Source organism: Portunus trituberculatus, chromosome 2, assembly GCF_017591435.1.
Source record: "Portunus trituberculatus isolate SZX2019 chromosome 2, ASM1759143v1, whole genome shotgun sequence".
NCBI lineage: Eukaryota > Metazoa > Arthropoda > Malacostraca > Decapoda > Portunidae > Portunus > Portunus trituberculatus.
The window spans coordinates 7,539,858-7,557,357 of record NC_059256.1 but is presented as its reverse complement, the minus strand read 5'-3'; the positions used below and the strand labels follow the sequence as shown (position 1 = coordinate 7,557,357).

Genomic DNA, 17,500 nt, shown 5'->3' with positions numbered 1-17,500 from the left:
AGAAAAAAAATGAGAGGGAAGAAGGAAATGAAAGAGAGAAAGAGAGGATTTTTTCTGTGGTGAGAGAGAGAAAGAGAGAGATTTAGTAAGTTTTTGAAATAGTTTTTTTTCTTTTATTTTTTATTGTTTTAGTGTATTTTCAAAGTATATTTTCAGAGAGAGAGAGAGAGAGAGAGAGAAAATTTGCTTGAATATACTTGTAATTAAAATAGTTTAAACTTGTACATTTTTACTACTACTACTACTACTACTACTACTACTACTACTACTACTACTACTACTACTACTACTACCATTACCTCCTCCTCCTCCTCCTCCTTGTCCTTGTCCTCCTCCTCCTCCTTGTCCTCCTCCTCCTCCTTCTTGTCCTCCTTGCCCTCCTCCTCCTCCTCCTCCTCCTCCTCCTCCTCCTCCTCCTCCTCCTCCTCCTCCTCCTCCTCCTCCTCCTCCTCCTCCTCCTCCTCCTCCTCCTCCTCCTCCTCCTCCTCCTCCTCCTCCTTCCTAACCTAATCTAACTTGCAGGTGACCCAGACAAACAGCGACTGGCAACTCTTTGATCGTGTTAGGTCGCAGGATATACGACTACTCAAATCCTGCAATGTCGGAGTTATAGTTGACCTTATGGTGGAAAAAAAGAAGGTCAAGTATGGTCTCAAGTAAGTAGCAGTGGTTAGGTTAGGAACAGTACAGGTTAGGAAATTTTTTATTGTATTTTTTGTGGTTTTTTGGGATGTTTTGTCATAGTTTTTGTTGTTGGTTAGGTTAGGTTAGGTTAGGAACAGTGTAGGGTAGGTTAGGAACGTTACAGGTAAAATTTTTTATTGTATATATATATGTATATTTTATTTTTTATTTTTTTTTTCTCAAAGGGAAAATTTTTATTATAGGTTAGGTTAGGAACAATGTAGGGTAGGTTAGGAACAGTGTATAGGTTAGGAACAGTACAGGTTAGGAAGCTTTTTGTGTGTGTGTTTTCTTAGGAATGTTTTTGTCAAAGGGATAGTTTTTATAGTAGGTTAGGTTAGGTTAAGTTAGGAACAGTGTAGGATAGGTTAGGAATGGTACAGGTTTTGTGTGTGTGTTTTTTGTGAATGTTTTTGTCAAAGGATTTTTTATGTTTTGTTAAAGGGATAGTTTTTCAGGTTAGGAATTATTTTGTGTATTTTCTTTTTTTCATGTTTTTCTTGTAGGTTAGGTTAGGTTAGGTTAGGTTAGGAACAGTATAGGGTAGGTTAGGAACGGTGTTGTTTGTTATCATTTATTTTCTTGCGTGTTTGTTAACAGGTACAATTTTTTATTCATGTTTTTTATCTATTTATTTCTTAAGATTATGTGGTCTCAAGGTAGCAGTGTTTAGGTTAGGAACGGTGTAGGATAGGTTAGGTTAGGTTACTGTTTTTAAGTGTGTTTTTTTGGGGTGTTTTTATTGTTTTTTTAATTAATTCTTTTAAGGTTGTGTGGTCTCAAAGTAGCAGTGGTTAGGAATGGTGTAGGTTAGGAACGGTGTTGGTTAGGTTACACTTTATGTTTTCAAGTGTTTTTTTTTTTTTTTTGTTTTTAATTAATTCTTTTAAGGTCGTGTGATCTCAAAGTAGCAGTGGTTAGGAACAGTGTAGGTTAGGAACGGTGTTGGTTAGGTTACACTATTTATGTTTTCAAGTGTTTTTTATTTTTTTTTTTTTTTTTAATTAATTCTTTTAAGGTTGTGTGATCTCAAAGTAGCAGTGGTTAGGAACGGTGTAGGTTAGGAACAGTGTTGGTTAGGTTATGCTATGTATGTTTTCAAGTGTCATTTTGGTGTTTTTATTGTTTTTTTTAATTAATTCTTTTAAGGTTGTGTGGTCTCAAAGTAGTAGTGGTTAGGAACAGTGTTGGTTAGGTTACTTTTTTTTGTTTTGGTGTTTTTACTATTTTGTCAGTTTTTTATTATTTTTTGGTTTTTTATTGTTTTTGGTGTTTTTTTTACTATTTTTATCAGTTTTTTATTATTTTTGTTCTTTTTATTGTTTTTGGTGTTTTTTCTATTTTTGTCTGTTTTTTTATTTTTGTCCTTTTTGTTGTTTTGGTGTTTTTCACTATTTTTGCGTTTTTTTATTATTTTTGTCTTTTTTCATTGCTTTTGGTGTTTTTTTACTATTTATATCCGTTTTTTATTGTTTTTGTTCTTTTTTATTGTTTTTGGTGTTTTTTACAATTTTGTCTGTTTCTAAATTATTTTTGGTCTTTTTTCATTGTTTTTGGTGTTTTTCACTATTTTTGTCAGTTTTTATTATTTTTTTTTCATTGTTTTTGGTGTTTTTTTTTCTATTTTTGTCGTTTTTAACTATTTTTGTCATTTTTATTGTTTTTGGTGTTTTTTTACTATTTTTGTGTTTTTTATTATTTTTGTCCTTTTTTGTTGTTTTTGGTGTTTTTTCCACTATTTTTCTCTTTTTTATTATTTTTTTGTCATTTTCATTATTTTTTCTTTTCCTTTCTGTACATATCCAAAACACTCAAAAACACTAAAAATGCACTCAAAACACACAAACACACACACACACACACAAAACACACTCAAAACACACACACACACAACACTATGCCCTTTGAAACATCATAAAACACACACACACACACACACACACACACACACACACACACACACGAGGCCAATAAGAATCAAACTTAAGTCACAAAAGGATGTAGATGAATTGGTGGAGAAGTCATGGAGGCTAGCCCAGCAGGAAACAACAAGGAAGATTTGGTTGAGAAGAGATCTCGGTGAAAAGGAAAGAGAAATGTTAAATGAGTTGAGAAAGGAGGCTTTGAAAAAAAATGAAGAGAGGACAGAAGAAGAGAAGAAAGAGTTTTTCTGGAGAATCTTGGATATGAGACTGAGGAAGTGGTTCATAACCCAGAAAAGTACAGCAAGAAAGGACTAAAGAAACTTACATATGAGCGAAATGTAATGTATTCCAACATAAATGGAGTGATATCGGGGATTTTAGAACTCAACGATTACTTGAGGGACAAGAACCCAGATATTGTGGGTCTTACTGAAACAAAACTGAGAGAGGAGAAGACCTGATGAAGGTTGGAGAAGGGAAATATAACGTTTGGAAAAGAAATAGAGTAGGTAAGATGGGAGGAGGAGTGATGTTGCTGGTTAAAAAAGATATAAAGGTGGATCAAGTGAAAAAAGGTATGGGAAAGGCAGAAGTGCTAAAGATCAGAGCAGAAACTAATGAAGGAAAAAAGAGGCACTACATAGTGGTGTACGTACCACCTAAGACAAATGCATGGTCAGTACAGGAATATGAAGAAATGATAAGTGATACAGGAACATGTCTGGAAGAAATGTTGGGTGGCTGTGAACGAACTATAATGATGGGAGATTTTAATTGTAAAGAGGTGTGTTGGGAGGACTGGTCAATGGAAGGATCAGAGACAACATGGGGAAATACACTATTGACACTGGCAATGGAAAATGTGTTAACTCAGTGGGTCAAAGAAGATACTAGGTTTGGAGGAGAGGGAGCATCGTCAAGACTGGACTTGGTCTTTAGTACAGAGCCAATGGTCATTGAGGAGATGAGGGTGGAGTGCCCTTTAGCAAAGAGTGATCATGCAGTTTTGGAGTTCAAGGTGATAGACGAAGAGAAATCTAGAAGAAATGAAGAATATAAAGTGGGAAGATGGAATTATGCCAAGACAGATTTTGGAAACCTAAAGAAATTCTTTCAAGAGACAAATTGGATGAAATTCAAGAGTGCTAAGGAGCAAATGAAAAGTGGAAGGAATTTATAAAAATATACAAAGAAGGTGAGAAAAATTTGTACCAATAAGACAACATAGAGAAGTTGGAAAGCAGGACTGGTTTAACGATAGATGTGAAAAGGCTAGAACAAGAAAAGAGGATGCATGGAAGAGGTGGAGAAGGAAAAGACGGATTAAGCAGTGGGAAAGTTACAAAAGAGCAAGAAATGAATATGTGTTGATTAGAAGAGAAGAAAGAAAGAAACAAGAAAAGGATATAATTGATAAATGTAAAGACCAACCAAGGCTTTTTACAGACATGTGAACAACAACATCAAAAATAGAGAAAGTATTGAAAGTTTAGAAGTAAATGGAGTATACAGTGAAGATCCCAGGGAAATGGCAGAGGCTATGAATGGATGCTTTCGGAAGGTATTCACAAAGGAGACTGCTTTTGACAAACCACTGGTAATGGAACAGAAAGGGATTATGAAGGAGTTTCAAGTAACTGTGGAGGAGATCAAGAACATGATGGGGAGTTTAGAAGTGAGAAAAGCTGTGGGACCTGATGGGGTATCAGGATGGATTTTAAGAGAATGCAGGGAGCAATTGGCAGAAAAAGTTTGTGAAGTAATTGATGCCTCATTAAGGGAAGGTGTAGTGCCCCAAGACTGGAAAAGAGCTAACATTGTCCCAATCTATAAATCAGGTAACAAGAGAGACCCATTGAACTATAGACCAGTGTCACTTACAAGTGTGGTAGCTAAGATGTGTGAGAGGGTGGTGAAGACTAGATGGACAGACTTCTTGGAGAAAAATGACATACTTTGTGAGTGTCAATTTGGTTTTAGGAAAGGGCGTTCATGCACGACAAACCTGATATGTTACTATTCGAGGGTGATAGATGTAATACAGGAAAGAGATGGTTGGGCTGATGGAATATATCTGGATTTAAAAAAGGCCTTTGATAAGGTACCACACCAGAGACTGATCTGGAAACTTGAAATGGTAGGAGGAGTGCATGGCAGTTTACTAAAATGGATGGAAGACTTTTGGTAGGAAGAGAAATGAGAACAATAATTAAGGACAGACCATCAGAATGGGGATTGGTGGAGAGTGGAGTTCCACAGGGATCAGTGTTGGCACCAGTAATGTTCGCAGTCTACATAAATGACATGGTGGATGGGGTGTCCAGTTATGTGAGCCTATTTGCAGACGATGCAAAATTGTTAAGAAAAGTGAGATGTGACAAAGATTGCGAACTACTCCAGGAAGACTTGGACAGAATATGGAAATGGAGCTGTACATGGCAAATGGAGTTCAACACGACAAAATGCAAGAAAATAGAGTTTGGCAAGAGTGAAAGAAGAATCAGGAGTATGTACAAGATAGGAAATGAAGACATAAAACCAGTCATGAAGAAAAAGACCTTGGGGTGACAATTACCAATGACCTATCGCCAGAGAGACATATAAACAAAATAATTGGAGAAGTATTGAACTTATTGAGGAACATAAGAGTGGCGTTCGTATATCTAGATGAAGAAATGATGAAGAAAATAATTACTGCAATGATAAGACCGAGGCTTGAATATGCAACAATACAGTGGGCTCCGAACTTAAAGAAACACATAAGGAAACTAGAGAAAGTACAGAGGGCTGCAACGAAAATGGTGCCTGACTTAAGAGATTTGACTTATGAAGACAGACTGAAAAGAATGCAACTTCCAACCCTGGAAAACAGAAGAGAAAGGGGAGACCTGATAGCAATATACAGAGTGATGATTGGCATGGAAAAAATGGATAGGGAAGATCTGTGTATGTGGAATGGAAGAATGTCGAGAGGGCATGGGAAAAACTAAAATGGCCACTTATAGGAGAGATGTGAAAAAATATAGCTTCCCTCATAGAAGGGTGGAAGCATGGAATAGTTTAGACGTGGAAGTGGTCAACGCAAGGAATATTCATGATTTTAAGAAAAAGCTGGACATTAATAGATATGGAGACGGGACAACACGAGCATAGCTCTTTTCCCGTATGTTACAATTAGGTAAATACAATTAGGTAAATACACACACACACACCCGCCGCGTAGTGTAGTGGTTACACACGACTCACAATCGAGAGGGCCAGGTTGAACACAAATTGCGTGGCTCTTAATGTGTGGGGTGTGTTCACCTAGCAGTAAATAGGTACGGGGTGTAACTGGAGTGTGTTGTGGTCTCAGTCCTACCCGAAGATCGGTCTATGAGCTCTGACCTCGCTCCGTAATGGCTGGGTGACCAGCAGGCGACCGAGGTGAATTACACACACACACACACACACACACACACGTCAATCAATCTAAAAGCACACATAAACACACTATAGCCTTGAAAATACTCAAAACACACACACAAACACCACAAAACACACTATAACTTTCAAAAATCACTCATAAACACACAGTACTCTCAAAAACAGACTCAACAATCACTCATAAACACACTGTAGCCTCAAAAACACACTAAAAAAACACACAAACATAAAAATTTGATTTCAATACTGCCCTCCTACGGTTTCTATCCTTCTTTCTGCAACTTTATCTCAAGTTTCCTTTCTGACCGTTCTATTGCTGCTGTGGTAGACGGCCACTGTTCTTCTCCTAAATCTATCAATAGTGGTGTTCCTCAGGGTTCTGTCCTGTCACCCACTCTTTCTATTATTCATTAATGACCTTCTTAACCAAACTTGTTGCCCTATCCACTCCTACGCTGATGATACCACCCTACATCTTTCCACGTCCTTTCAGAGACGACCAACCCTTCAGGAAGTCAACAGATCACTCAGGGATGCCACAGAACGCCTGACTTCTGATCTTTCTAAGATTTCTGATTGGTGCAGAGAAAACTTAGTAGTGTTCAATGCCTCAAACACTCAATTCCTCCATCTATCAACTCAACACAACCTTCCAGACAACTATCCCCTCTTCTTCAGTGACACTCAACTGTCTCCCTCTTCCACACTGAATATCCTCGGTCTGTCCTTCACTCACAATCTTAACTGCAAACTTCACATCTCATCTCTTGCTAAAACAGCTTCTATCAAGTTAGGCGTTCTGCGACGTCTCCGCCAGTTTTTCTCGCCCCTCCAACTGCTAACTCTGTACAAGGGCCTTCCTTAATCCGTCCTTGTATGGAGTACTCTTGGCATGTTTGGGGGGTTCCAGTCACACAGTTTTATTAGATAGGGTGGAATCAAAAGCTTTTGTGTCATCAACTCCCCTCCTCTGACTGACTGTCTTCAGCCTCTTTCTCACCGCCGGAATGTTGCATCTCTTGCTATCTTTTATCGCTATTTTCATGCTAACTGCTCTACTGATCTTGCTGACTGCATGCCTCCCTTCCCTCTCCTCCCCCACCCTCACTGCACAAGGCTTTCTTCTTCCTCTGACACGTATTCTGCCCACCTCTCTAACACAACAGTTAACCAGTACTCTCAATCATTCAAACCTTCCACTGGTAAACTCTGGAACTCCTGCCTGTCTCTGTTTCCATCTTCCTTTCACTTGACTTGTTTTCAGAGAGAGGTGTCGATATATTTGTCCCTCAATTTTGGCCCACTCCCATGTCATTTAGGGAACTGGCAGCATAGTGGGCCTTTTTTTTTTTCCCCCATATTTTGTTACCCTTGGTCATCCATCCCTCTTGCATAAAAAAACACAATGTACCCTCAAAAACTAACTAAAAAACATATAAGAACCACACTGTACCCTCAAAACACCAAAAAACACTCACAAACACACTGTACCCTCAAAAATACACTCAAAGCACATACAAACACAATGTAATCTTAAATAAACACACAAAAATACACTGCATCCTCAAAAACACACCCAAAACACTCACAAACACACTGTACCTTCAAAAACACACTCACAAACACACTGTAACCTTCAAAAAACACTCAAAACACTCACAAACACACTGTAACCTTAAAAAAAACATTCAAAACACTCACAAACACACTGTAACCTTAAAAAACACTCAAAACATTGCATCCTCAAAAACACACTCAAAACACTCACAAACACACTGTACTTTTCAAAAAATGCTCACAAACACACTGTACTTTTCAAAAAACACTCACAAACACACTCTACCTTTCAAAAAACACACACAAACACACTGTACCTTTCAAAAAAACACTCACAAACACACTGTACCTTTCTAAAAACACTCACAAACACACTGTACCTTTCAAAAAACACTCAAACACACTGTACCTTTCAAAAAACACTCACAAACACACTGTACCTTTCAAAAAACACTCACAAACACACTGTACCTTTCAAAAAACACTCACAAACATACTGTACCTTTCAAAAAACACACACAAACACACTGTACCTTTCAAAAAACACTCACAAACACACTGTACCTTTCAAAAAACACTCACAAACACACTGTACCCTCAAAAACACTCACAAACACACTGTAACCTTCAAAAACACACTCAAAACACTCACAAACACACTGTACCTTTCAAAAAACACACACAAACACACTGTACCTTTAAAAAAAACACAAACACACTGTAACCTTTCAAAAAACACTCACAAACACACTGTACCGTTCAAAAACCACTCACAAACACACTGTACCTTTCAAAAAACACTCACAAACACACTGTACCTTTCAAAAAACACTCACAAACACACTGTACCTTTCAAAAAACACTCACAAACACACTGTACCTTTCAAAAAACACTCACAAACACACTGTACCTTTCAAAAAACACTCACAAACACACTGTACCTTTCAAAAAACACTCACAAACACACTGTACCTTTCAAAAAACACTCACAAACACACTGTACCGTTCAAAAACCACTCACAAACACACTGTACCTTTCAAAAAACACTCACAAACACACTGTACCCTCAAAAACACACACAAACACACTGTACCTTTCAAAAAACACTCACAAACACACTGTATCCTCAAAAACACTCACAAACACACTGTACCTTTCAAAAAACACTCACAAACACACTGTACCTTTCAAAAAACACTCACAAACACACTGTACCTTTAAAAAAAACACAAACACACTGTAACCTTTCAAAAAACACTCACAAACACACTGTACCTTTCAAAAAACACACACAAACACACTGTACCTTTAAAAAAAACACAAACACACTGTAACCTTTCAAAAAACACTCACAAACACGCTGTACCTTTCAAAAAACACACAAACACCCCCACCAAACACACTGCTGTAACCCACACACCCCCATTTCAGTGTAACCTCTTCGGAGAAAGTGGACAAGGAGAACCGTTATGGGGAGTTCAGCATTCTGTCCCTGCCTTACCCTGGGTGTGAGTTCTTCAGGGAGTTCAGAGACAGTGGCTACACGGCTGATGGTCTGGCAATCAACTGGAACCAGACCTTTATGGATGCACAGCTGGTCATTCCTGAGCAGGCCATGTCCAGAAGGGTTGCCAATGACTGGAATGCTTACCGGGTGGGTGTTTGTTGTGCTTGAGGGTGTTTTGGTGTGTTTGGTGTGTTTTGTGTGTGTGTGTGTGTGTGCCTAGTTGTCTAGTGTTTAGTGTTGGAGTGGGGCTCATAGTGGCCTGTCTCCATGTTCACTTCAATCCAATGTTTCCTTAGCTGGTGTGGTGTGGCCCTGTTTTTTAGTGACATGTACCGCCACTGTGGCTTGGTTTGAGCTAATTATTTTATTGTGGAAATGGAATCCTTGTGGTCCAAAGCCAAAGAAAGATGGGTCTTAAGCACCTGTTGTGTATGTGAAGTTTGGCGCTATCACCTCAAATATGTCTGAGCCAAGTCTTTTCTGCACCCACTGTGGTGAGCGGGAGGCACAGGTGGTGAGTCATGAGGCAAGCCATGACACAAAGCATGGCCAGCCTTCAGGGATCACTCTGTCAAAACTTGAGTGCTCAGTAATGCATTGAGAATATTTGATGAATATTTTAATTTGTTAATCCATAATGTGTCACCCACAGTTTTGAGTATTTTTTACAGACAACACTGTGTTGTCACTCGCAGCCCACAGGTCAAGTGTGTGCACATATTCTGCTGCTACGGTCTCTTCACTTAAGCAGTTCCAGATGTCCACTGTCCTATGTAGGGAAACTAAGCTTTTTAATGTGTGTGTGTATTTACCTAGTTGTAGTTTTCCAGGGCCTGGGCTTTATGCTGGTGTGGTCCCGTCTCCATATCTACACTTATCCAATTTTTCTTTCAAGCTCTGCACACTCGTTGCTGACACCACTTCCTCACTCAAACTGTTCCACGTCTCAACACATCTTTGCGGGAAACTATATTTTTTAACATCTCTCAGACAACTTTCCTTCCCCAGCTTTTTATTTACTATGCGATCTTGTGCTTCGAATGTCATATTCTTCTCTCAGGATCAGTTTCTCATTATACACTTGGTCCATTGTGTTGATCAATTTATAGACCTGTATCAGATCCTCTTTCTCCCTTCTCTGTTCCAGGGTTGGTAGATCCATAGTCTGTAGTGTGTGTGTGTATTTACCTAGTTGTATTTACCTAGTTGTAGTTTTCCAGGGCCTGGGCTTTATGCTCGTGTGGTCCCGTCTCCATATCTACACTTATCCAATTTTTCTTTAAAACTATGTACACTCTTTGCTGACACCACTTCCTCACTCAAACTGTTCCAAGTCTCAACACATCTTTATGGAAACTAAATTTTTAACATCTCTCAGACATCGTCCCTTCCTTAGTTTCTTACTATGCGATCTTGTGCTTCTAGTGTCATATTCTTCTCTCAGGATCAGTTTCTCATTATCCACTTCATCCATTCCGTTAATCAATTTATAAACTTGTATCAGATCCCCTCTCTCTCTTCTCTGCTCCAAGGTTGGTAGATCCATTGCCTTTAGTCTCTCCTCATATGTCATCCATTCAAATTCTGGAACCATTCTTGTAGCCATTTTTTGTAGTCTCTCTAATTTTCTTATGTGTTTCTTTTTATGGGGAGTCCACACAACTCCTGCATATTCCAATCTAGGTCTTATTTTAGTACTTATCAATTTCTTCATCATTTCCTTGTGTGTGTGTGTGTGTGTGTGCGCTATTTTTCTATTTTCAAGGATATGCCATATATTTTGGTGTTTTCAAGAGTAAAGTGTAGATTTTCATGTCTCTTAAAAAGTAATCACACCTTACCTCACCTCACCTAACCTAACCTTGCCTACCCCACACAGAAATGGGACCTGGTGCGACTGACCCAGAACTATCTACGGCTGCTTCTGACCTACATCCACGAGGGCAGTGAGGGTCTGCTGGTGCACTGCATATCAGGCTGGGACAGGACACCACTCTTCATCTCTCTGCTGCGGCTCTCTCTCTGGGCTGATGGCCTCATACACCCCTCCCTCGGCCCTGTGGAGGTGTGTACTGGTGGTGTGGTGTGGTGGGGTGTGGTAGGGTGTGTGTTTTGGTGTTTGTTAAGGGTGTTTTAGTGTATTTTAGGGTATTTTGGTGGTTTTAAAGAGTGTTTTAAGGGTGTTTTGGTGTTTTTAAGGTGTTTTGGTGTTGCTAAGAGTGTTTTGGTGGTTTTAAGGGTGTTTTGGTGTTACTAAGAGTGTTTGGGTGTTTTTAAGGGTATTTTGATGGTTTTAAGAGTGTTTTGGTGGTTCTTAAGGGTGTTTTGGTGTTGCTAAGGGTGTTTTGGTGTTTTAAGTGTTTGGTATTTTAAGGGTATTTTGGTGGTTTTAAGGGAGTTTTGGTAGTTGTTAAGGGTGTTTTGGTGGTTTTTAAAGGTGTTTTGGTGTTTTTAAGGGTGTTTTGGTGTTTTTAAGGGTGTTTTGGTGTTTTAAAGGTGTTTTGGTATTTTTAGGGTGTTTTAGTGTTTTTAAGGGTGTTTGGTGTTTTTAAGGGTGTTTTGGTAGTTGTTAAGGGTGTTTTGGTGGTTTTTTAAGGTGTTTTGGTGTTACTAAGGGTGTTTGGTGGTTTTAGGGTGTTTTGGTGTTTTTAAGGGTGTTTTGATGTTACTAAAGGCCCTATCACACTGGCCTATGATACGCAGAACAAGGAACATCTGCTCCAGATACCTGGAACTTCCCCGGGATTAGTGGAACCAAGTTGGGATGGCTTCATATCCATCCTGGATGTATGCTATCCCAATGGAAAAGTAAACATGATATATGTAATAAAAACCTTTCATTTGAACTAAAAAGAATGTGACTAAATTTTTCATATTGGAATATTGAGTAATATATCATCAATTTAGAAAGATAAAATATATATATATCATGTCAATAGTTTGGGGTCATGGCAACCACGGTCCACCTCTGACTCCAAAGCTGTCATCGCGCACGTCTCAGCTTTTTACTTACTTTTCTTTAACAAGAGGAAGTACAAATGCAGTTCCAGGACAAAGCACAGGCTGAGGTATAAGCGGCATGGTTTTGTTCTGGTTTGTTTTGATTAGGCTTTGTCTTGGTCTTGGTTGGTGGGCCGTTTGCCTAGCATAGCAAGAACGCGGCCACCTTGTGTGTGATAGTGTTCCTGCTTTCGGACATTTTTAAGGCAGATTGTACTGAAACCACAGCTTCATTTTTTTTATTTTTTTTTTATTCATTTATTTATGTATTTTTCAATAATTTTGAGTTTTCTTATTAATCCCTCCAGGACTGGGACACGTGTTTTACCTTGAGATTTGTGTACCATTAGAGCAAGGGTTCTCAGCCTCTTTAATCTTATGTACCCCTTGAAGTCTTTCAGTATTGGTCATGTACCCCTTACCCACAGTGCAGCGTCAGGAAGGATAAAAATAAATGCATGGTTATTGACTTAGTTTATTAAGTTTAGATTGTGTTATATATGTGGAGCAGACAAAATGTTCAATAATATGAGTATGTCACTATGAGGTAGTGTTGATAGGAACTAGTGTTTCACAGGGAAACACTCTGTAACTCTCATGCAATATACAACTATATCACACAGTTTTCAATCACTGTGGCAGTGAAGTAATGCTGCTTGTTGCTACTTGCAACTTGTGACCAGTAACAGTGATAGGTAGGTCACTGTGTGTGTGAATGGCTTATAAAAATGATAAATGAAAACTGAATATTTTATGTTTGCAAAGTTGTGTGGCAACTGTAATCCAAGAGTGCTTTCTCTCGAGTGACAACTCCAAGAATTTCCCTACTACTGCTACTGCTGTTGACAGGTCTTGGTTATAGTGCAGGACACATCTAGCCCAACACATCTAGCCACTTTGAATACTGCAAACAGGTTTGCAAATATCCAAAACTAAAACATCTTCAGAAACCTGCCACATACCCCAAACTTTCTCTCACATACCACTTGTGGGTACATGCACCCCAAGTTGAGAACCACCGCATTAGACCATTTTATTGACATTAGCAAGGGTGTATGGAGGGCAGAAGATTGATGGCCACAGTCTTCACTATTTCAATCCTCCACATGAGTTTCTGAAGCTGTAGAAAATCACCAAATAGTCACCACAATGAATAGAGAGAGAGAGAGAGAGAGAGAGAGAGAGAGAGAGAGAGAGAGAGAGGAAGCAGGAAGGGAGAGGAAGGGAAAGGAAGAAACAAGAAACAAGTGGAGAACGAGGAGTAGTACCAACCTAACCTAACCTCACCTAATTTGATCACCCCTCTCACCCCGTACCCGCAGATTCTGTACCTAACAGTGGCGTACGACTGGCTTTTGTTTGGCCACGACTTGAAGGACAGACTGGCCAAGGGAGAGGAAATATTCTTCTTCTGCTTTGATTTCTTGAAGTACATCACTGCTGAGGAGTTTGCCGTGGGGAAGAGGTGCGTCTCTCTGTGTGTGTGTGTGTGTGTGTGTGTGTGTGTGTGTGTATATTTACCTAGTTGTAGTTTTCCAGGGCCTGGGCTTTATGCTGGTGTGGCCCCGTCTCCATATCTACACTTATCCAATCTTACTTTAAAAGTATGCACACTCGTTGCAGACACTACTTCTTCATTTAAACTGTTCCACGTCTCAACACATCTTTGCGGGAAACTATATTTTTTAACATCTCTCAGACATCTTCCTTTTCTCAGCTTTTTACTATGCGATCTTGTGCTTCTAGTGTCATATTCTTCTCTCAGGATCAGTTTCTCATTATCCACTTGGTCCATTCCGTTGATCAATTTATAAACTTGTATCAGATCCCTCTCTCTCTTCTTTGTTCCAGGGTTGGTAGATCCATAGCCTTTAGTCTCTCCTCATATGTCATCCCTTCAAATTCTGGAACCATTCTTGTAGCCATTTTTTGTAGTCTCTCCAACTTCCTTATGTATTTCTTTTTATGAGGGGTCCACACTACTCCTGCATATTCCAATCTGGGTCTTATTATAGTACTTATCAATTTCTTCATCATTTCTTTGTCCATATTGTGTATCATTAGGTTTAAGAATCTTTCTCCCCAGGCTTCTTCTCCCATACCACTTTCATCATTTTCCCAGTTCACTTCTTTACAGTTGAAATCTCCTACTAGTATCACTTTTCTCCTTTCTTCAACAATTCTCGTTAGACTCCTTATTGTGTGTGTGTGTGTGTGTGTGTGTGTGTGTGTGTGTGTGTGTGTGTGTGTGTGTGTGTGTGTGTGTGTGTGTGTGTGTTTCTCCCTCTCTCATCTTCCCTGCTCTCCTCCTTCTTTTGTTCATCTTCTTCTTCTTCTTCTTCTTCTTCTTCTTCTTCTTCTTCTTCTTCTTCTTCTTCTTCTTCTTCTTCTTCTTCTTTTTTCATTTCTTTGTATTATGTGTTAATCTCTTCTTTCTTCTGTCCTCTTCTTCTCTTACCACCACCACCACCACCACCACCACCACCATCTCTCCTCCTCCTCCTCCTCCTCCTCCTCCTCCTCCTGCTGGTGTCCTATCTCAGTCACTAGTAATTAGTCTAGTAAGGACATCGGACTCTGTTGCCGTTTGTCTTCCTATGTATTCCTCCTCCTCTTCCTCCTCTTCTCTCACCTCCTCCTCCTCCTCCTCCTCCTTGCAGGCGCCACCACTCCAGTGACAGCGGTGGCGGCGGCGGCGGCAGCAGCGGCCTTCTCCTCCTCCTAGATGGCGATGGCTTAAGCCCAGCTGGTTCCTCTGCCTCCCTCACCTCCTCCTGCTCCTCCAATCGCTCCGCGCCGCCCCTCCCCCCTCGCTACTTCCGTGCGGAGGGGGGGGCTGGTGGTCTAGGGGCTGGGGGGTCAGGGGCTGGGTCTGGGGCACACCTAACATGGCCCTATGGAAGTGATACAAGTGATTTGGATCTTGATGATTTTTCCCCTGGGTTAAGCCGGGCGTCGTCAGCGTCCTCGGCGAAGGGCATGGGGTTCCTGGGGCGTGTAGGGGACGTGGAGGGGCGGCCGGGGCACCAGGGACACACACACACGCCTCATAATACTGTAGGGGCAGATGTAACGCGTCAGTCAGTCAGTTGGACACGATCGCGAAACACACACAGTGACTCAAGCGGGGAGAGCACCTCAGGCCTAGATCCGCCCCCAGAGGACCCGCCCCGTGCATCCACCAGCCCCGTCGCTGTCCCAGTCCCCCGGAACAGGCACGCCCCAGCCCCGCGATGCCGCCAGGAGTCGCTTTCCTCGGTCGGTTCATGGCAGATCATTTCCACCACTGGGAGTCTGAGAGGGTCGCCAGGCACCTCCTCTGCTGGGTCTGCCGCCGCCGCTGCTGCTGCTGCTGCTGCTGCGTCACATGGCTCTGTTACCTCGAGGTCGTCTAGTGTATCTGTGTGAGTGTCTTGGTGTTTTTGTTGTGTTTGGATGTGTTGTTACTACTACTACTACTACTACTACTACTACTACTACTACTACTACTACTACTACTACTACTACTACTACTACTACTACTACTACTACTACTTTGACTATTACTGGGTGTTTTGTTTTGATGTTTTGTTTTGGTGTGTTGTAGTAGTAGTAGTAGTAGTAGTAGTAGTAGTAGTAGTAGTAGCAGTGTGTTTGTGTGAGTGACTTTATTTTGTTGTGTTGTGTTGTGTTGGTTCTACTACTACTACTACTACTACTACTACTACTACTACTACTACTACTACTACTACTATTATGTGTGTTGTTTTAGTGTTGTGCATTGTAGTAGTAATAATAATAATAATAATAATAATAATAATAATAATAGCAGCAGCAGTAGCACCTAATTAACCTAACCTAACCCAACCCAACCTAATCTTGCTAATATACTGTAACTAACCTAACCTAAGCAGTGTACAGGCTGGAGAGGGGGGTCTCAGCCTAGAGGGGCGACGGAGCATTCTCGATGAGCTCTTGTAAACATCATTGAAACCTGCCAGTTGTTCTAAATGTTATTGATTTTTTGGTTTTATTCTTTACTTTATCACCTTTATCCTTACAGCTACTACTACTACTACTACTACTACTACTACTACTACTACTACTACTACTACTACTACTACTACTGATAATAACACACACACTCACACATAACCTGTTTTGATATAGGAAAACACTTAGAGAGAGAGAGAGAGAGAGAGAATGTTTAGTATAAGGACTTTCTCTTTCTCTCTCTCTCTCTCTCCATCATCAGTGTGGCAGTGGGGCCCCATACAACAGTAAGCCATGGGTCATCTGCTCCGTCTGGCCCCTCACTGCTTGCTTCACTATTGCCAATATGTATAATCTTACTAATTTAATCTCCCTAGTTAAGATAACCTAAGCAAGATATTACTAACCAAACTTAATCTGACCTGACCTGACCTAACCTAACTTAATCTGCCTGGTCTAATGCAGCCGAACCTAACCTATCCTATCCTAACTTCACCTTACTAGTATATATAACCTAACCTAAGCTTCCTAAACAAACCTAACTTTTGGCTTCACTAGTATATCTAACCTTACTAATTTAACTAACATAACCCAACCCATTTGAAAACTAGTGTAACCTAACCTAACCTAACTCAACTCAACTCAACCCAACCCAACCCTTGTGAAACCTAATCTAACTTAACCTAACTCAACCCAACCCAACCCAACCCAATCCAACCTAACTCAACCCAACCCAACCCAATCCAACCCAACCCTTGTGAAACCTAATCTAACTTAACCTAACCTAACTTAACTAAACCCCATTATAAACTTAACCTAACCTAATTGATTTTTTTTATAACCTAACTTAACCTAACCTAACCTAACTCAACCCAACCCATGTGAAACCTAATCTAACTTAACCTAACCTAACTTAACCAAACCCCATTATAAACTTAACCTAACTTAACCTAACCTAATCAACCCAACCCATGTGAAACCTTTAATAACCTTTATAACTTAACCTAACCTAATTGATTTTTTTATAACCTAACTTAACGTAACCTAACCGTACCTATTTTAAATCTAACCTGACCTAACTTATTTATAACCTAACCTGTCCTAACCTGACCTGCCATCCACAGTGGGTCAGACTTGATAGACTCAGCCTGCACAGTGAAGGAGGTTGGCGGCAGCAGCAGCAGCAGCCTGGCGCCGGACCATCCCCCCTCCACCCACTCCAAGCGTCCTGAGAGGCTAGCCAAGGTGTGTGTGTGTGTATTTACCTAGTTGTATTTACCTAGTTGTAGTTTTCCAGGGCCTGGGCTTTACGCTGGTGTGGCCCCGTCTCCATATCTACACTTATCCAATTTTTCTTTAAAACTATGTACACTCTTTGCTGACACCACTTCCTCACTCAAACTGTTCCACGTCTCAACACATCTTTG

At 40.3% G+C, this 17,500-nt stretch overlaps 1 protein-coding gene across 2 annotated transcripts in view; it reads left to right on the top strand.

Moving 5' to 3' along the window:
• Positions 1–17,500, top strand: part of LOC123504350 (myotubularin-related protein 14-like) — a 27,841-nt gene that overhangs the window by 8,679 nt on the left and 1,662 nt on the right. The window contains exons 6-11 of one of the 2 annotated variants that reach the window (XM_045254805.1): positions 523–656; positions 9,026–9,248; positions 10,981–11,166; positions 13,424–13,566; positions 14,762–15,505; positions 17,198–17,318. In XM_045254805.1, coding sequence (XP_045110740.1) covers positions 523–656; positions 9,026–9,248; positions 10,981–11,166; positions 13,424–13,566; positions 14,762–15,505; positions 17,198–17,318 — 1,551 coding nt within the window. The remainder of the gene's footprint in view (positions 1–522; positions 657–9,025; positions 9,249–10,980; positions 11,167–13,423; positions 13,567–14,761; positions 15,506–17,197; positions 17,319–17,500) is intronic. The other variant, XM_045254815.1, reaches the window with a different exon arrangement.